The 19,976-nt window shown below is 35.6% G+C and overlaps 4 protein-coding genes and 1 long non-coding RNA gene across 6 annotated transcripts in view; 2 read left to right on the forward strand and 3 right to left on the reverse strand.

The window, feature by feature from the left end:
• On the forward strand, positions 1 to 1,988 carry LOC127164274 (uncharacterized). Its single transcript, XR_007827618.1, has 3 exons — positions 1 to 348; positions 519 to 587; positions 1,891 to 1,988. It is a non-coding gene; the product is annotated as an uncharacterized LOC127164274 (long non-coding RNA).
• LOC127164542 (zinc finger protein 160-like) overlaps positions 1 to 6,415 on the reverse strand; it is a 115,800-nt gene extending 109,385 nt beyond the window's left edge. The window contains exons 1-3 of the mRNA XM_051108524.1: positions 6,389 to 6,415; positions 5,704 to 5,894; positions 5,506 to 5,574 (exon numbers count right to left, since the gene is read on the reverse strand). Of these exons, the coding sequence (XP_050964481.1) occupies positions 5,506 to 5,574; positions 5,704 to 5,788 (154 nt within the window). The 5' untranslated portion in view covers positions 5,789 to 5,894; positions 6,389 to 6,415. The remainder of the gene's footprint in view (positions 1 to 5,505; positions 5,575 to 5,703; positions 5,895 to 6,388) is intronic.
• LOC127164236 (gastrula zinc finger protein XlCGF7.1-like) lies at positions 3,483 to 5,736 on the reverse strand. Its single transcript, XM_051108054.1, has 4 exons — positions 5,704 to 5,736; positions 5,506 to 5,574; positions 5,338 to 5,404; positions 3,483 to 4,415 (listed from the first exon to the last, which is right to left on the reverse strand). The coding sequence occupies exons 3-4, from the start codon at positions 5,390 to 5,392 to the stop codon at positions 3,571 to 3,573; spliced, it is 900 nt and encodes a 299-aa protein (XP_050964011.1). The 5' UTR covers positions 5,393 to 5,404; positions 5,506 to 5,574; positions 5,704 to 5,736; the 3' UTR covers positions 3,483 to 3,570.
• Positions 6,416 to 7,086: 671 nt separating the features above from the next.
• On the forward strand, positions 7,087 to 11,192 carry LOC127164200 (gastrula zinc finger protein XlCGF52.1-like). 2 transcript variants are annotated; one of them, XM_051107988.1, is made up of 3 exons: positions 7,087 to 7,120; positions 7,980 to 8,129; positions 8,681 to 11,192. In XM_051107988.1, exons 2-3 carry the CDS (start codon positions 8,045 to 8,047, stop codon positions 9,847 to 9,849), a joined length of 1,254 nt encoding a protein of 417 aa, XP_050963945.1. In that variant the 5' UTR covers positions 7,087 to 7,120; positions 7,980 to 8,044; the 3' UTR covers positions 9,850 to 11,192. The 2 variants fall into 2 exon arrangements, with proteins under 2 accessions (XP_050963945.1, XP_050963944.1); XM_051107987.1 differs by having other exon boundaries at positions 7,088 to 7,120; positions 7,977 to 8,129.
• A 1,826-nt stretch (positions 11,193 to 13,018) lies between these two features.
• LOC127164178 (gastrula zinc finger protein XlCGF57.1-like) lies at positions 13,019 to 19,911 on the reverse strand. The gene is made up of 3 exons (XM_051107956.1): positions 19,804 to 19,911; positions 19,244 to 19,397; positions 13,019 to 15,598 (listed from the first exon to the last, which is right to left on the reverse strand). Exons 2-3 carry the CDS (start codon positions 19,332 to 19,334, stop codon positions 14,031 to 14,033), a joined length of 1,659 nt encoding a protein of 552 aa, XP_050963913.1. The 5' UTR covers positions 19,335 to 19,397; positions 19,804 to 19,911; the 3' UTR covers positions 13,019 to 14,030.
• Positions 19,912 to 19,976: the final 65 nt, after the last annotated feature.

The following is a 19,976-nucleotide window of genomic DNA, read 5'->3' on the forward strand; positions in this document are numbered from 1 at the left end:
AAATCCAAACAAAATCTGAGCATGTCAAAGTCAGCTCCCTAGTTCACTAGTCAGCACACTGGCAAAAGTGATAGTATTCTTAAATGGCCTGGGACCAGATGCATAAACATAGGAACTATACTAAGAACTAGTTTGACCAAAAAACAGTTGGCCATAGGGTAAGCCAGGGGTCACGAGGGCCGGTGTCCCTGCAGTGTTCAGCTCCAACCCTAATCAAACACACCTGAACCAGCGAATCAAGGTCTTAGTAGGTATACTTGAAACTTCCAGGCAGGTGTGTTGAGGAAAGTTGGAGGTAAACTCTGCAGGACACCGGCACCTCCAGGAACAAGTTTGGTGACCCCTGGGGTAAGCGGTTCCAAACTTTTTGGATTTAAGACCAGTGTACCCTTTTGTAACATGAGTTTTTACCAATCTTAAAAAAATGAATAACTTTTTAAAGTCTAATCTAAGCAGTTTATGCAACTACTTACAAACAAATTATACTTTTAACGTGTTTTAATGTATTGTTTGTAAAGGTGCCACTGCCATTGTGACCAGCAGGTGTCCCCAACATAAGGTGATTCACGCGCTTCAACCCAAACAGAGTAAGACAAAAACAGTGATTTACGGCTCACAAGAAATTACAGTCAATTTTATAACTGTTACATTCTGAAATAAGACATTCTCACTGACGCATGCGTCCGACAAATGCGATCTCCGAGTTTAAATTTACTGCGTGAATCAGTTTGGGAAGCATTACTTAAGTTGACTGAGTTTCAAAAAGCTTTGTTTGTTCCATCACTAATTGCTAGTGTCAGAATTCGTGTTTAACATAAAATGATTCATGATACAAGGAGAGAAATGCAACGCACCTTTTCCGTTATTCATGTGGTGATGCGAATGTTAGAGAGATGTTAGATAAAGTAGTGCAATTTCACATTTAGTAACTATCACTTCATTACAAAGATATTTTAACGTTAAACATTTAAACATTAAAACGCCTTACAGGTTGACAATGATTTAAACTCATTAAATGCGTAAAAACAAACCTTTGTGCAGCCGAATCACATCTAAAGAGTTTGCTCACACACACAGGAGCGCGGTGCACACTTATGATGTCATCGCCCGACCAAAATAAAAGTGCCATTCAGTGTTCTCACGCTAAAATCACAAAGGTGCATAGAAATACAGAAAACACATAAAAACAATAAAAGATATGTCAGAAGTATTGTTCAGAGTTGAATTCTACACTTTTGATCCATGTTGTCCAGTGATATGTCAAACACCAATGAAAGAGTGTGTATTTTATCTAAAATGTGAGATCTAAGATGCAAAACAGTCATGTTTCAGTTGTTTCCCAAAGTGTGGTACGAATTCAACCATGTGATTGTGTTCTAACTTACAGCAATGTGGCTTAATGAAACAAACACAGCTAAGTGTTTTCTAAAATGATGTTTGTTACTTGTATTTTATAGTCTGTCAAAATGCACTTGTGTATCACGTTTTTTTTTAATTATGTCAGCATAACAAAACTGTAGTGCTGATATTTATACTTTTTTTTTCACTAAGCAGTTTTCCACATGCAAATATGGTGTGCCCACGTACTGGTTTTATGTTAATATTTGTGTAAGGCTTGTTTAATGTTACTGTGATCTTGTGTTGTATAGTTGTCAATGAAACTCCACTGCCCCTCTCAAAATGGCACATTAATAGGTTTTTTTAATCCGTTTATTTTAATAATTTTTACACATCCCATAAATATGCTGGAAATAAGCATTTCATGTTCTCTAGTAGTAGACTTGGGTGGGACAATCTACTTTATAATCTATTTGAAAGTCAAAGAGTTTTAATAGATTAAAATGTAGCCACATTCCTGCCTGTAAAGGTTTTATTTGTTTTCTGTTTCAGGTATGGTACTTTGCACGTGTTATTACAGTGAAAATGATGGACGTCAACTCACACTGTGCAGCAAATTTGTTTGGTTTAAATTAAAGGACAGAACACAGACATCTCTATATACTCTTATGAGAGATAAGCAGATGCATATGTGTCATAAAATGTCATATATGGTGTTAAAAAAAATAAATGACAGTGGATGGAAACAGTTTCTATTCTCTGTTTTTATTGGAGCTCCATAAAATAAGGCATGTTAGACTTAAAAACATTCTCTTGCTATTACCTGTCACTGTCAGGAACTATTTTGTTCCCTGCAGAAGGATAGCACTCAATGAGTTTACTTAAATATAAAAGAAACATCACCACATACATTTTTGGTTTTAATATTTGCATTGTGTGGTAACTGTTTTATAAAAGCAATAAGGTACTAAATGTGTGGCACTTATTTATAAATGCACGATAGATGACCCAACTCAAATCGAAATCATGTTTACCTGTGCATTCTCCAACTAAAGGCATTTCACGGAGACATGGACATTTTTCTACAATTTGTTTCTGAGGTATTAAACTGAATCAATCATATATACAATAAATCTATACAATTAACAGTTTCTTTAGCAAAAAATGTATTTTCTTGTGGCATTTTAAACTAAACGCCTTAACTGCTGCTTAGCTGCTTCCCACAGTGGCACATGAAAAATGTCTCCAGTGTTGTTACTAAATGAATCTTAAAGGAGAAGTCCACTTCCAGAACAACAATTTACAAATAATGTACTCACCCCCTTGTCATCCACAATGTTCATGTCTTTCTTTCTTCAGTCATAAAGAAGTTATGTTTTTTGAGGAAAACATTTCAGCATTTTTCCCCACATAATAGACTGGTATGGTGCCCCGATTTTGAACTTTCAAAATGCAGTTTAAACACGGCTTCAAATGATCCCAAATGCAGTTGTAAACGATCCCAGCCAAGAAAGAAGGGTCTTATCTAGTGAAGCAATCGGTTATTTTAATAAAAATAATACAATTTATATACTTTTTAATGCTAAATGCTTGTCTTGTCTTACTCTGGACTGTTTTTATTCCGGTTCATGACAGTTAGGGTATGTCGGAAAAACTCCCATCTCATGTTCTCCCTCAACTTCAAAATCATTCTATATCGCTGTTTTACCTTTTTTTGTTAAGGGCGTTTGATCTTCTTTACATGTTCACTTTGCAAAGACTGTGTCTATACTTCTGCAGCGATGTAGGATGATTTTGAAATGATTTTTGAAGTTGAGGGAGAAAATAGGGTCTGAGTTTTTCGACATACCCTAACTGTCTTGAGGCAGAATACACAGAGTTCAAGGACTGCAAGGTAAGATGAGCTTTGACAATAAAAAATATTTAAATTGTATTTTTTTTAATGTAAATAACCAATCATTTCGCCCTTCTTTTTGCATTTACAACCACATTTGGGATTGTTTGAAGCTGCATTTAAACTGCCTTTTGGAAGTTCAAAATCGGGGCACCATACCAGTCCATTATATGGAGAAAAATGCAGAAATGTTTTCCTCAGAAAACATAATTTCTTTACGACTGAAGAAAGAAAGACATGAACATCTTGAATGACAAGGGGGTGAGTAAATTATATGTGAAGCTTTGTTTTGGAAGTGGACTTCTCCTTTAAGGTGTTTCCTATCAGTGAAACACCCTTCATACAAATGACATCTGAAGCACTGTTCTTGAGTGAATCCTCATGTGGTAATTAAGGGTTACTTTACATCTGAAGCTCTTCTCACACTGATTACATGTGTATGGTTTCTCTCCAGTGTGAATTCTCATGTGCGTCTTAAGACTTTCTTTTCGTAAGAAGCTTCTCCCACACTGTTTGCAGGTAAAACGACTCTCTCCAGTGTGAGTTTTCATGTGGGCATTAAGCGTTCCTTTATGTGTAAAACTCTTTCCACACTGAGTGCATGTGTAAGGCTTTTCTCCAGTGTGAATTCTCATGTGAATCTTACGACTCTCTTTTCGTGAGAAGCTCTTTCCACACATGTTGCATGTGTAAGGGCTTTTTCCAGTATGACTTTGCAAATGTGTATTAAGAGTTCCTTTATGTGTAAAACTTCTTCCACACTGAGTGCATGTGTAAGGCTTCTCTCCGGTGTGAATTCTCGTGTGAGTCTTAAAACTTATTTTTCGTGAGAAGCTCTTCCCACACTGCTTGCAGGTATAAGGGCTTTCTCCAGTGTGACTTCTTATGTGGGTAATAAGGGTTCCTTTATGTGTAAAACTGGTTCCGCACTGAGGGCATGTGAAAGGCTTCTCTCCAGTGTGAACTCTCATGTGGACATTAAGGTTTCCTTTTTGAGTAAAACCTTTTCCACATTGTTGGCAGGTAAAACAATTTGTAGTTCCTGTCACTTTAGCTTCTTTTGGTGAGAACGTCTTTTCAGTCTGTGATTTTTCTTTAGTTATGAAATCATGATGTTTTTCATCCTGATCCTTCTCTTCCATTTTATTCAGTTCTTCACTCTCTTCCTTTAGTGGCATCAGGCCTAAGGCAAAAGTGAGAAAAATACAAGTTATCCCCAGTTTAATGCCATATAGCAACAGATATCAAAATATGTACACATTTAAAGCAGCAAAACCAACATAAGGCACCATGTCTTACAACATGCATAAGAAATGTCACTAATCGCTCTGCTCTAGAAGCATGTTGAAACTGCTGTTAATCATGATGTTAGTCCACTGGGAAAAATGCATTAATCCTGTGGATATTTCAAAATGAATTGTCTATGCTTTCAAACTATGCTTTCAAACTATAAAGACACTCTTAATTTGATGATCATCCAAAAACTTATTTTGATCATGGACAGAAGTCATTTTGACCACATACGCAGCTAAATCTGGTTGTCAGTCCTCCTTTTAGTGCTTCTTGTTCTGTACACTAAGTTCAGTTATTTACAGAAGTGATAACTGCATTTCATAATCAAATTAACTCCTGAAAATTCAGGTAGTAATTATCACATTTACCGAAATTTCAATGCAGTGTGTACAAAACTGAAATGAAAAACTAGGTAATATTGTTTTATATGCGCTAGGTAATATGTGCTTTTGGAATGGCAGAAATAGTGGTTTCCCCAGTATCAGCTGTAATCAAAGCAGTGCTGAGCTCACAAATACTGCTTTATCAGTATAATGAGTATTAGCAGCTTCTCTGAAACACAACTGACCGTTCAAATGCACTTAAGATATTTATATATAAGCAAGCAGTTGTCAACAGTATAAAACAGTCCGTTTTTTCCTGTGGTGATTTGTAGTTTTTGTCACTGCTCTTTAGTGTGCTCTAAAATATGCCAACCACTACACAGAACTTAGGCTACTTACCTGACATTCCTCAAAAAAATAAATTAAATATCATATCAATATCAAAAGATCTGTAGAGGGCAACATTCTAAGATATAAATGGAAACCAACCTGTTTGTTCTTCAGCATCTTCTTGTTTCACTCTAAATGCTTCTTCACTCTTCATGTCCTCACACTCCTCTTTAACAAATTCCAACATTTTCATGTTTCTCTTTAATAAAGTCCAACAATTTAATAAGATATAAATTACTAAATGCACGTTTGTAAATGGAAACGAACCTGTTTGTTCCTCAGTATCTTCTTGTTTCACTCTGAATGCTTCTTCAATTTTCCCGTCTTCACTCTCCTCTTTGATAAATTGCAACATTTTAATGTTTTTTTTTTTTTTTTTTTTTTTTTTTTTTAATGTTTCTCTTTAATAAGTTACAATATTTTAATAAAATACAACTAAATGCACTTTTGAGGCTGGAAACCAACCTGTTTGTTCTGCAGCATCTTCTCGTTTCACTCTGAATCTTTCTTCAATCTTCACATCTTCACACTCCTCTTTAATAAGTTCCATCTTTAAAAAATGACATGGATCTGATTTGCTTCATCAGGAGATCATCAAAAAGAACTTAAATTTCTTGTTGTGTCTCAATTAGCTTCCCAGTTCAGCAGTCAGCGCACTGAAAAGGGTATCAGGCATAGTTAATGGCCATTAAAGATGTGATGACACTTCATATTTAGACATTTATTGATATATAGATTATTAAACATTTATGAAAAACGTTGCCATCATTACACGTTTGTGTGCTCGATGCATTTACACTGTTATGACCAATAGGTGTCGTCGAGCGCTTTGAATCAGTGAATCATTTTGGAAAGCATTTGGCTCAATTGACTTCTTCGACACCAATTGAACTTCGATAAAATCTATGCCATCACAACTGGCCAGTGACCGAAATCCTGTTCAAAAAGAACTGATGAATGGAGCAAAATGAGACGCACGTTTTTTGTTACTCATATTCAGATGCGTTTTAAGCACAAAAATAGCATTAATTATAGATAAAGCATTACAACAGGTCAAATTATATAATAAACAATGTAATTTACATATTTCACAAAAATAAACTGAACGGGTTGTATACATTTAAATACGTTAATTGCTTAAAACACAAACCTTTCCTCAGCCAAATCACAATACAGGCGCAGCCTTTTGACATCACACCGCCAGGCCAAAATAAAAGTCTTGTTCACACGCTGCTGTGTCTCTTTATTTATTTATTAGTTGTTGTTTTTTTTTATTATTAAAAAAAAAAAAAATGTACAAACCAAACAGGCTTTAGCTTAAACAAAATAGAAAATATCAAAATACACAGTTGCAAGTACATAAGGCAGACACAACTATAAAGTATATACACAGTATGACAGTAGTTAAATTTTAATTACAAAACCAAGATGAAATGTATTACAATAAAAAAAAAGAAATAATAATAAACAAGTAAATAAATAAAGATTAATAATAACAATAAAAACATTTACATAACTTTGCAAAAGTGGTTACAAAATATTATGAGTCACTAAACTCGTTGAAAAAAAATTAGCTAATGTAATAGCCTTATTATTTGAAATTGTACATAGGGATGAAGCATTAATTCTAAGCTCATTTATGAAATGAGGAAAAGGGGTGGTCTTCAAAAATCTACACTTATGAATAAAAAGTTCATAAGTAAAAAAAAATGAATAAAAAATACCACAACAAATAATGTTGTTAACCAAGTAGCGACGCTGCTTTATTTATTTATTTGCGTTACTGGAGTTGAGCCCGTGTTAGGAGGACCTTTGTTTTGGTCTAGGAGTATAACGTCAGAAGGGTGCGCCGCGCTGCTGCGTCTGATTCAGCTGAAGAAAGGTTTGGGTTTTTGACCATTTAAACTTCAAATCAATGAAAATGTAATAATTGTAAAAATAAGGATTTATTAATTAATATAACACTGTAATGTTTTATTTAACATTAATAAACGTTTTTTTTAGTAAAGTAGGTCATTTGAGTGTATTAACGGTGCGTCTCATTTCGATTCCCAACGGAGCGTTTTGAAACTCCGAGTTCATTGAATCGATTTGTTTCGCCGAGTGATTCACTATTTTGAAGCGCTCAAATCATTGCACGCTGACGACACCTGCTTGTGAAACAATGTAACTGCAACGAAAACACAAACTTTTGTTTGTTTGAATAAGCTTTTACAAACTAGCAGCACGTTTTGATGAAAGTAGAATGGCTTAAATGTAATCTACAAATGATTAAGTACCAAATGTAAATCATAAATGCCTTAATATTAAGTGCCTGTATAATTTGTGTGTTTTTATTATTATTAATTTGAACCATTTAAAACATTTAACAAATAGCTATCACTCAGACCGACGACCTTGGGGGGCTTGTATGATTGTCAGGGGGGCTAAAGGGGGGTAATATCGGGGTATTATATATTAATAAAATACGTCGTCAGATTTTAATTGAAATAATTATTTATTATTCGGCTCAGCGCCAGACAAGGCGCAAAAGCAAGTTGGAATTTAGCAGTTTAAGATTAAATACACTGATGATTGTACGCATCGAAAGGTTAAAATCAACAAGTTTTGGGGGTTTCAGGATGTCATAGGGGGGCTAAACTGTGCTGGTGGCTGAACTAGGGAGATGACTGAGATGCACCTCAAGATTTTGGATTTATTTATTTTTTTACTGTTAATTATTCTTGTCTTAAACACAGCAGTGTCCAGACGTGCAGAAAAACACTTGGTGAAGCAACTGAGATCCACGTGACATACTATTATAAAGATGGAGTTTATTAAAGAGGAGAGTGAAGATGTGAGAATTGAAGACAAATTCGGAGTGAAACAAGAAAGTACCGAGGAACAAACAGGTTGGTTTTCATTCTTAAAGTTGAACTTTAGTGTAAATAGTGTACATAGACATTTAAAACCAGTGCTACATGATTAGAAGAAAACAGACAAAAAGGCTATCACTTTTTGATAAAAGCTTAAAGACCCATGATACACTTTTGATTTCATCACAATCACAGATCATGTCTTCTCTTTAGGTGTAATGTTTGTTGAACTAAGCAACAAGGAAAGTGCAGGATCCAAATCCAGATTCTTAATCGTAAAATTACGATTTTTAATCGAACCAAGACACAAGGAAACACAAATGAGCAAACCAAAACATTACCATTCATGAAAGAACAAAAACTGTTTTAACTGCCAGCTTAGAGGGTTTTTTTGGACATGTCTTAAATAAAGTAAAGAACTGTCTACATGTTCTGAGATCACAGGTAACATATTTTTCAGTGGCTTGGTGGGTAAAGGATGTAGCAAACATGGTGGATTTAACACATTAAATGTATTTTTTTTTATTATTTCTGTTGCTTTGTGCCATTAAACTTGGGTTAACTTGTATTTATCCATTTCACTTTAGCTGAGATGCTGCTGAAAGAGGAAGATAAAATGGGACGAAATGATCAGTATGAGAAACATCATGATTTCATTACTGGAGAAAAAACATTTAGTTGCTTACAGACTGAGAAGACCTCACTTAAAAGAAATCAAAAGACGGGACCGAAAAGTTCTTCCACATGCCAGCAGTGTGGAAAAAGTTTCAGTCGAAATGGAAGCCTTAAAATCCACATGCGAACTCACACCGGAGAGAGTCCTTTCACCTGCCAACAGTGTGGGAAAAGTTTCACTCAGAAAGGAAGCCTTAAAATCCACATGCGAATTCACAACGGAGAGACTCCTTTCACCTGCCAACAGTGTGGAAAAAGTTTCACTCAAAAAGGAAGCCTTAATATCCACATGCGAATTCACACTGGAGAAAGCCCTTACACATGCCAAGAATGTGGAAAGAGTTTCATTCGTAAAGGAAGCCTTAAAAGCCACATGACAATTCACAGTGGGGACAAGCCTCACACATGCCCTCAATGTGGAAAGTGTTTTACACGTAAAGCAACCCTTAATGCCCACATGAAAATTCACACTGGAGAGAGTCCTTACACCTGCAAACAGTGTGGGAAGACCTTCTCACAAAAAGGAAATCTTAAGACTCACATGAGAATTCACACTGGAGAGAGGCCGTTCATATGCGGTCAGTGTGGAAAGAGATTCAGAGGTAAAGTGAACCTTAATTACCACTTAAGGATTCACTCAAGACAGAACTGTTTTACATGTCATCAGTGTGGAAGAAGTTTCAAAGACAGAAGACACTTTAGGAATCATGTAATAACTCACGCTGAAGAGAAGCCTTTCTCATGCCATCAGTGTGAAAAGAGTTTTACATATCAAACAGAACTGAAACGTCATTCGCAAACTCATCATAGAAAGAAAGTGCAGTATTCTGAATGTGGAAAAATGTTTAGAAAAAGGAGCAGTTTTAAAAATCACCTGCACATTCACTCTGGAGGAAGGCCATTTAATAGTGATCAGCGTAATAAAAAACGCAATTTACCATCACGCTTAAAGATAGACCTCAAAAGCCATGCATATGTTAGACCCTATTTGTGTTCTGTGTGTGGAAAGAGCTTTAAATGGCTCAGCCATTTAAAATGGCACCAGAAAATACGTGTCTGTGTGAAACTGAGGTTACGTTAACACTGCAATTGATTGTGGGCCAAATCTGATTGTCCACCTTCATGATCTTTTTCATCATTCACCACTTGAGGAGACTTAGGGAGGTTTTCTGTTGTCTTGTCATATGTATCATATGTACATACAGTCAAACCAAAATTTATTCAGACACCTTCAACATTTCTCACATTATCAGAGATTATTCGCAGTAGTAGAAAATGGTAATAAAATATGACTTTGATAGAAAGGTATGTAATGGATTACAATCAACCAAAAATTGTTCAGACAACTGTTAGTATGACAATATTTACACAACTATCAATACTTTGTTGACCAATTACTAAGCAATGCTTAATTTTGTTCAGTCTGTGAATTAAAAAAAAAGTCACTTTAGCAATTAAATAAAAAACAAAGTGTCTGAATAATTTTTGTTCCCAAATTTTTATAAATTTTACTGGTAGTCCTGTATTTTTATATCTTCACTGACATAAATGAACTATAGTGTCCTGCACACCCAAAAAAATATCAAATATGTGACCCTGGGCCACAAAACCAGTCTTAAGTAGCACAGGGATATTTGTAGCAATAGCCAAATATGGTCAAAATTCTTTCAAAATGATTGATTTTTCTTTTATGCCAAAAATCATTAGGATATTAAGTTAAGATCATGTTACATGAAGATATTTTATAAATGTAAAACTTTATTTTTGATTAGGAATATGCATTGCTAAGAATTTCATTTTGACAACTTTAAAGGTGTTTTCCTTAATATTTAAATTTTTTCCACACTCAGAATCCAGTTTTTTTTTTTTTTTAAGATTTATTTTTGGCTGTTTTGCCTTAATTGTGGTAGAACAGATCATACAGGACAGGAAGTGAAGTGGGAGAGAGAGAAGGGGGCAGGATCAGGAAAGGTCCTCGAGCTGGGATTCGAACTTGGGACGCCCGTAGCGCAACGGCACTGGATGTCGGCACACTGCACACAAGGCTATCGGCTCCTACTGAATCCAGATTTTCAAATAGTTGTATCTCGGCCAAATATTGTCCTATCCTGACAAACTATACATAAATGGAAATCTCAAATCTCTGTGTCCAGAAATTGACCCTTATAACTGGTTTTGTGGTCCAGGGTAACAAATTATATCTGGTGTCTGAATAATTTTTGGTTTGACTGTATGTCTTGCACATATAAACTCCTGTATTGGCAGTTGACAGTCTCCATTCCTATTGTTTCAAATATTGAGAGGTTGTAGTTGACACCCTCCAGTTTCAATTGTATGGTAGCATTGATTCATTCAATATAATGTAAACTCTGATTTAGAAGAGTTAAACTTCTCTCTTGCTGTTAAATGCCACAATGTAAATGAAAGATGATAAATAAAAAGAAATGAAGATAAATCAAATAATGCAGTGGAATGTTCATTATTTTATTTGAGAGAATGAACAGGTAGACTATGCTTCTAACCACAGGTCCAGAGCTGCATCACATCATGCAAGTTTGCGACAATGTTTGCAAATGTTTGTTTGAACTATGGTTACAGGAAACCCCGAACTGTGTTGGAAATGATGGAACTAGCGACCATAGCTGGTTAACGATGCTTTTGGGAAACGCACCCCTGGTAGGTTATTCCAATATTTAAAGCCATCTATAGCAAAAGCTCAGATTCTTCTATGTTTCTGTCTAAACCTATAGATAGAAAGCAATCCAAGATGTATTTTGAATTTAATCAGCAGCCATTGCAAATAAGTTATAATGGGGTGATGTGTTTATATTTACATCTGCCCATTGTCAACCCTTGAACACAAGATTTGGTGAGATTAGCTAAGGTTGTCCACATAGACAATGCACCAGAATGGACCAGAATGCAGTGGAACAAAACGTAATTCTCCTTATTTCTCAATAAGGTGAGGGGATGGGGAAAACTGTAACTAAAGCTTTTCCTTCTTCTGCGGTTGATTCTTGTGGCGGCAGATCAATTTCTCTGAAGGGAAGATAGAAGAGATGGAGGGTTAGCTAAAGCATTCAGGCTACTCACGACTCCACTGAGCCTCTGTCTTCCAGAACTTCTGTCTTGTGTCTGGGTTTAGAGTGATCCAGCATTCAGCATCTGCTCACCTCCCCCGGCTGAGAACCTACTGAGGCCTTTCTGTTCCCTTTTCCCTATTTTGTAACAGCCTGCAAAAGTGAATGCCTGTGTTGGAGCTATCCGTGGTCCTGAACCTTCTTACTGTGTGGCCAAGCTCGTGTTGCTTTCTCTGATGGTGCTCTCCATGGTGCTGAAAGTGTTCAGGCTGCTCTGCAGGGAACCTTACCTCTTTCTGGCCACCACACCATCAAAAGCGTAGATGCAGCATTTAGAATTATTTGTAAACACATGGAGAGAATTGTTATGCAGTAATTAGTGATGGGAAGTTTGGATAATTTTACATACTCTGACCTTTGAATCTCATTCAGCAAAATAAACAAATCTTTTTTCGAGTCATTAGTTTATTTTAGCAAAATATAATTAAAATGTTACGTGTTACTTCCCTAATGCATCTACTGCTTACACAAACGTTGATCACACTACAAACACGACAAAACTATAAAGCTATAAGAAACAGGAAAAGATTAGTTTACCAGGGTCTTTAGTCTATGATTAGCTCACCTCACCTCTTATCTGACAAGTTTTCGGGTTCGAGTCGTTCGTTCATCACGTGACAGCGCCGTAAGATGAACAAACTACTCGAAAACTCAGAAGACTCAAAACAGGTGAACTAATTCCAGTACAGAACATAGGATGTTAAGCATGCGCGACTGAACGAATCACTCCCCAAGATGACTCGTTCTTCCCGAGTCACATTAAAGATTCGTTCAAAATTAACGAATCGTTCAAGAACGACCCATCACTAGCAGTAATCTAGGTGAGATTAAATTTTTTGTAATTCTTCACAGAGAAGAAGGATTTAACATTTGCTAGGAGTTGCAACTTGAACAAAATTTAAAGGGGTCATGACATGGATTTGTTTATTATTTAAATGTGTGCTGTAAAGTTCACTTATAATATTTTTTGGTGTTGAGCCATGACATTTATTTAAAAACTCAGCTATTAATCCTCCAACACATCCAGTGGATCGAGGAGAGTTTAAAAAAAATAAATAAATAAATAAAAAGCAGTTTTGAAGCACAAAATCAGAAACACTCTACAGACTTTTTATTTACTTTGGTTAACCTAGTATTAGTTTTTGCTAAAGTATTAAAATGCTATAAATAAAGCAATGTTAATTACATTCTTAATTTGCTTCAGGAGTTTTCGTTCTTGTAAAAAAAAAGAACCTAGTATACTATTAAAGTACCAGATCAATAAGCAGTATCAGTAGTAACACTGTTAAAACCTTAAAGATACATACCCTATTTGGCAGTTGGAGTTGGGTTTCTGCTCATCTTTTGTGTTCTTGTTGTTCCTCTTTCAGTCCGTGGTTTTGCTAGTTAACAGCAGGTGTTCATCCTTAATACTCAATCATCACTTAATCAAATAATTATGTAATTAAATTCAACACATTGAACATAAACAATGAACAATACTTTTATTAGACTACTTATTAATCTTTGTTAATATTAGTTAATAAAATTATAATAGTTAATTGTTCATGTTAGTTCACAGTACATTGACTAATGTTGACAACTTGTGATTTAAAAGATTCATCAGTAAATATTGAAATTAACATTATTGATAAATGCTGTAGAAGTATTCTTCATTCTAAGTTCATGTTAACTCTTGCTGTTAACTAATGAACCTTATTATAAAGTGTTACCAACATTTTTTATGACTAAATGAAAAAGATAAATAATAAGCAATAATATTTCTTTAGAGTAGTACTAAAGAATAAGTTTTAGTACATTAAATACTAAATTAGTGTGTTAAAATAGAGCACTTTAAGCACATTGTGGAAATGCCCTTTAAAAAAAAACTTAAATCAAATAATGCAGCACAAGGTTCATTATTTCATTAATTCTGTCCTTTTGTTTATGTTTCGTACACATTTGTCTCACTGTGAAATGTCACGATGTAACTAATATTTTGATTCCAAAGTCAGGCATGACCACAGGCATTCATACCTACATCTAAAAAGAAATAAAAGCTTCAACTTTTCAGATCTTATAAGGGCCACATTTAAAATGGCACATGAACAGCCTCACCAAAGAGCACCATTTCGGGCCACATTCAGCTGCGGTTTGAACGTAGCCTTGATTTAATACAGACACGCATTTTCTGGTGACATTTAAAATCGCCAAGCCATTTAAATCTCTTCCCACACACAGAACACAAATAACGTCTTACATCTGCATGACTTTTCAGATGTATCTGCAAGTGTGAAAGCAAAATAAATTTTCTATTACATTGATTACAATTAAACTGCCTTCCTTCAGAGTGAACGCACTGGTGATTTTTCATATTGCTCCTTTTTCTAAACCTCTTACCACAGTCAGAGCACTGCAATTTCTTTCCAGAATGAGTTTGCAAATGAAGGTTCAAGTCTTTTTGATATGTGTAATTCTTCTTGCACTGAAGACGTTTAAAAGGCCTCTCTCTAGTGTGTACTCTCATGTGAACTTCAAGGTTTCCTTTAAATGCAAAACCTTTTCCACACTGAGGACAGATGAAAGATTTCTCTCCAGTGTGAATTTTCATGTGAGCCTTAAGGTTTCCTTTTAATCTACAACGCTTTCCACAGTGATGGCAGGTGAAAGGCTTCTCTCCGGTGTGAATTAGTACATGCCTCTTAAGGTTTTTCTCATCTGGGAAACACTTTCCACATTCGTGACATTTTAACCCGTTGTCTCTTGAATGAATTCTCATGTGGTAATTAAGGCTCTCTTTACGTGTGAAAGATTTTCCGCACTGACCGCATATGAATGGCTTCTCTCCAGTGTGAACTCTCATGTGAGTCTTAAGATTTCCTTTTTGTGAGAAGCTATTCCCGCACAGTTTGCACGTGTAAGGGTTTTCTCCAGTGTGACCTCTCATATGAGCGTTAAAGGTTGCTTTATATTTGAAACTCTTTCCACACTGAGAGCATGTGAAAGGCTTCTCTCCAGTGTGAAGTCTCACGTGAGTCTTGAGGCTTATGCTATGTCTGAAACTTTTTCCACAGTGAGGGCATGTGTAAGGTTTCTCTCCAGTGTGAATTCTCATGTGAGACTTAAGACTTACTTTGAATCGAAATTTCTTTTCACACTCTTGGCATTCAAACATCTTTTCTCCAGAGTGAAGTATAATGTGTCTATTAAAGCATTTTATGTCCTGGAAAATCATTCCACACTGATGACATGCAAAACAGTTTTCTTTTGAGTGTTTCTTTATGTGGGAACTAAGAGTTTTCTTACGTTTAAAAAACTTTCCACATTGTTCACATATGAACGGCTTAACTCCTGTGTGACTGTTCATGTGATACTTCAGGTTTACTTCTGCTGTAAAGCTCTTTTCACACAGTTGGCAGGTGTAAGGCTTCTCGCCGGTGTGAATTCTCATGTGCCTGTTAAGGGTTCCTTTTTGAGTAAAACTTCTTCCACACTGTTGACAAGTGAAAGGCTTCTCTCCAGTGTGAATTCTCATGTGGCCTTTAAGGGTTGCTTTTTTACGGAACTCTTTTCCACACTGTTGGCAAGTGTTAGGGCTCTCTCCATTGCTAATTTTAATGTGAACTTTAAGGTCTACTTCTTGTTTCTCATACGGAGCTTTGTCTTCTATTTCATTCAGTATCTTATTCTCCTCTTTCGGCATCATCAGGTCTAGAGCAAAGAGAAACAAAAACAAGTTAAACACAAGTTAAAATCTAAAACCCTGTGGACACAATGGGCCTACTTGGACCTATTTAAGAGACGTGACTAGGGTTGGGTATTGAGGACCAGTTCCATTTTAGAATCGGTTTCAAATTTCTAATAACCGGGTATTCAATAAAACATGTGCATTTCGATTCCACTTCACATTCCTACGTTCGGATTTTAATAGGATTTTAAAGGTTAAAATCAAACATTTTAAGCGCAGGAAGGGAAAGTTGAGCACTGTTTGAATTTAGTGCACACATCTAAAATGCAGGCTCCGTGAACAGTAAATAGTAAAACAGCAATTTAGGATGATTTTGAAGTTGAGGGAGAACATGAGATGGGAGTTGACATACCCTAACTGTCATGAACCGAAAAAAAACAAAAAACAAAAAAAAAAACAGTCCAGGCAGAGTAAGACAAGACGAGCGTTTGACATTAAAAAATGTATAGAAATTGTATTATTTTTATAAAAATAACCAATCGTTACACTAGATAAGACCCTTCTTTCTCAGCTGGGATTTACAACCGCATTTGGGATCGTTTGAAGCCCCATTTAAACTGCATTTTGAAAGTTCAAACTCGGGGCACCACATCAGTCCACTGTAAGGAGAACAATGCTGAAATGTTTTCCTCAAAAAACATAATTTCTTTACAACTAAAGAAAGAAAGACATGAACATCTTGGATGACAAGGGGGTGAGTACATTACATGTGAATCTTTGTTTTGGAAGTGGACTTTCTTAAATTTCTGTACCTGTAAGTTGTCAGTTTTATTTATTTATACTATTGCTCATTTATTTGTTTGTTCCTCTTTTATTACTGACTGTTTACTTGTCTTAATGTCTAAAATTGTCTTAATGTCTAAAATTTATATTAGTTGAGTTGTTTTTCCTGTGGTATTTTTGTAAAAATACAGAACAAACATGTTTGCCCTAAATTTTTATTGACTTTTTTTTTTTATATGTTATTGGAATTGTTACTAGGAATTGTTAAGAATTGGAATTAAAAAAAAAAAAAAATAATAATAATAATAATTCGATAAAATTCAAATGATACCCAACCCCAGACGTGACATGGTTCAAAAAAAATAAAAGAAATTATGGCTTGACCCATAGAAGCACATCAGTGCAAGGTGGTAATTATTTACAGTGAACTGATCAAAGAGAAAACAATTCAGTTGTGGGAGCATATACACCAAAAATTACATTAGTCAGGCATTTATACTAATTTTGTTTAATTTGCCACCCTGTCTCATTCTCAGGCTTTTCACAATCAATGCCTGTCTCATTTCAGTAATCTATGATGGACTTTACCTAGGATTAACTGCTGCCAGAAGTAGACAGAGTTACAGAGATACAAGTAGATAAGCGTTCACCTGAAACTGCCTATATGTTGTTTTTAGGATGGATTTCTTAGAAGTTGACTCATGGCAAACTATTACCTATACTATAAGGCACACATTGACCAAGGATGTGTGTAGCTACTGTCACGCCTAGTTCACCGGAGTACATCCAGCCTACAATATCACGTGAAAACTAAGCATACATCTAACACCATCAGCGTTAGCCCTATTGTTAAAATTTGACAAACTACGCTCAACAACAGTGTTCAATGGAAAACAACAGATGCATTAGCTTCCAGCAAATTAATGGTAGCAACTGCTAAATGGATAGCCACTGCATTCAGGCCAGTTTATGTATTTGAGACCGAAGAGCTGCACAACATATCGGACTGCATCCAACATCTTAGGATACATGAGCTGTATGAAACAGAGAGGACAAAACTAGCTAAGGAGTCGGAGCTCATAGTGACAGTCATGCTTACTGGTGACTCCTGGACACTGTGTCCTTAATGTTAGTCACACAACAAAAGACAAAGAGAAAATTGCCCACAGCTCTTGATCGAATACATTTTGTAGCTTCAACAAGGATCAATCTGTATCCACTTGTTTAAGGAATACTCCAATTTTTTGAAAATAGACCAATTTTCCAACTCCCCTAGAATCACACAGTTGAGTTTTACCGTTTTCTAACTCATTTAGCCGATCTCCGGGTCTGGCGGTAGCACTTTTAACATACCTTAGCATAGATCATTGAATCTGATTAGACCATTAGCATCTCACTCAAAAATGACCAAAGAGTTTAGATGTTTTTCCTGTTTAAAACCGGACTCTTCTGTAGTTACATTGTGTACTAAGACCAATGGAAAAGACAAAGTTGCGATTTTCTAGGCCGATATGGCTAGGAACTACACTCTCATTCCAGCGTAATAATCAAGGAACTTTGCTGCTGTACCACGGGTGCAGAAGGCGTAATGATAAACAACTTCCATCAAAATCACAACACTTCATTTTCCGTCAGTCTTAGTACACGATGTAACTACAGAAGGATCAAGTTTTAAATAGGAAAAAATATCAAAACTCTTTTTTGAGTGAGATGCTAACGAGATGCTAATGGTCTAATCAGATCTATGCTAAGCTATGCTAAAAGTGGTACCGCCAGACCTGGAGATCGGCTGAATGGACTCGAAAGCGGTAAAACTCAACTGTTTAACTCTATGGGAATTGGAAAATGAGCCTATTGTCAAAAAAAGTGGAGTGTTCCTTTAGGTAGTGACGCAATGTGTGCAATGAATGCAGCATGAATCCTGTTTCCGGGTCTAAGCCCCAACTCATTTAATTTAAGAATACTATCTCAGCACCCGTTTATGAGCACTGTTTATTCATATTAAACATTTAAGCTAAACATTTTTCAAATTTACAGTGTACACAGTCTGCACACAGCATCCCAAACACAAAATATTTTTATATTTATTTATATTTGTACTTTCATTGTCTGGCTATCTGAGATTTCAGTATGGAGTTAAAGAGTAGGATTATAAATTTTGGTAGTATTATATCACATTGTGAGTGTATAATTAGCACCGTTTGTTGTTTTCTCCTGGTGTTTGGACGCAAAATTCACGGAAGAGGTGTTGCTTAACATCAGACTTAACAAGCAAATACAGTAAAGACTATGTAATGTTATTCTATATTCAATTACTTAGTTTCTATACAAATAACCTAACTGAAGAACTTATGATTTGTTCTACTGTATTTATTTGTGGTATTGCTTGGTATTCTCTGTTCACGTCTTTAATAATGTTTGATCTTTATGTGATTTAGGCTAGTAAAAAAAAACTCCTTAGCTTCTAGCCCCAATTAGCTATTCTTCTAGAGCTGGTCGACGTAGACAACAACAGCAACAAAAAATCATATCTTGGATATTTTTAGGCATTAAAGCAACATACAAAATGTATATGTAAATAAATTAGTTAACTCCACAAGAAACTTTCCGAGACAAACTACTACTTTTGCTTATTATTAGGGGTTCATACACATAGTACCCTACTGTTTTTGTAGAGAGGCCTAGAGAGCTGAAATTTGGCCAGAAGGTAGAGCTCCCGGATGAACGAATCTGACAAAGTCTCTTATTTTAATTTTCTTAGTAGATGCACATCCCAAAAAAAAGTCTTTCATATTATTTTTTTAAATGAACGTGTGTTATGATTTTAAAACAAATTCCCAACTTACAAGGATCAAATGAGTTTACCTTTAAGAACGGAAACTAACCTGTTTGTTTATCAGTATCTTCTTGTTTCACCTTGAATGCTTCTTCGATCCTCATTTCTTCACTCTCCTCTTTAATAAAGGCCATCTTCATAACAGTATTTCATGTGGATCTCAGTTGCTTCATCAAGAAATTTTTGTGTTTGGACACACTGTCCTGTTTAAGATCAGATAAACTGAATAAGATGAAAAAATTACACAAAACATCTCTGGGTGCATCTTAATCAGCTCCCTAGTTCAACTGACAATGCGGGTTAAATCATGGTTATAGTGGTATTGTGATTAGCCAAACCCATCTTGGCCAGCCAGTAATTCAGCCGCTTCAACTGAGCCATTTTTGCTAAGCAATTAGTGCAACTTAAAAACTACCGTTTTATCCATCACTATTTGCCAGTATTCATGTTTAGGACTCACGATACAGGAAACAAAATAAAATGCACCCTTTCTTCGGATGAGCTCAACTCACAAAAATAATGGTCATTATTGATAGTTAAAGCGTTAAACTATTTCATACAACAACTGTTAATTCACTCCATAGTTGGTGTAAAAAACTGTGAACTTACCCGAATTGTTTACATTGACTTAAACACTTCAAACACTTAAATACAAAAACCTTTCTTATTTCAAATCAACAGACGAATGAATGCGGCGCGGCGCAGCCTTATGTCTTCACGTCGCCAAACCAAAATAAAAGTCCTGGCCCGTTTTCACATATTAAAATGACAAAAGTGCACAG

Source organism: Labeo rohita, chromosome 4, assembly GCF_022985175.1.
Source record: "Labeo rohita strain BAU-BD-2019 chromosome 4, IGBB_LRoh.1.0, whole genome shotgun sequence".
In the NCBI taxonomy this organism is placed as follows: Eukaryota; Metazoa; Chordata; class Actinopteri; order Cypriniformes; family Cyprinidae; genus Labeo; species Labeo rohita.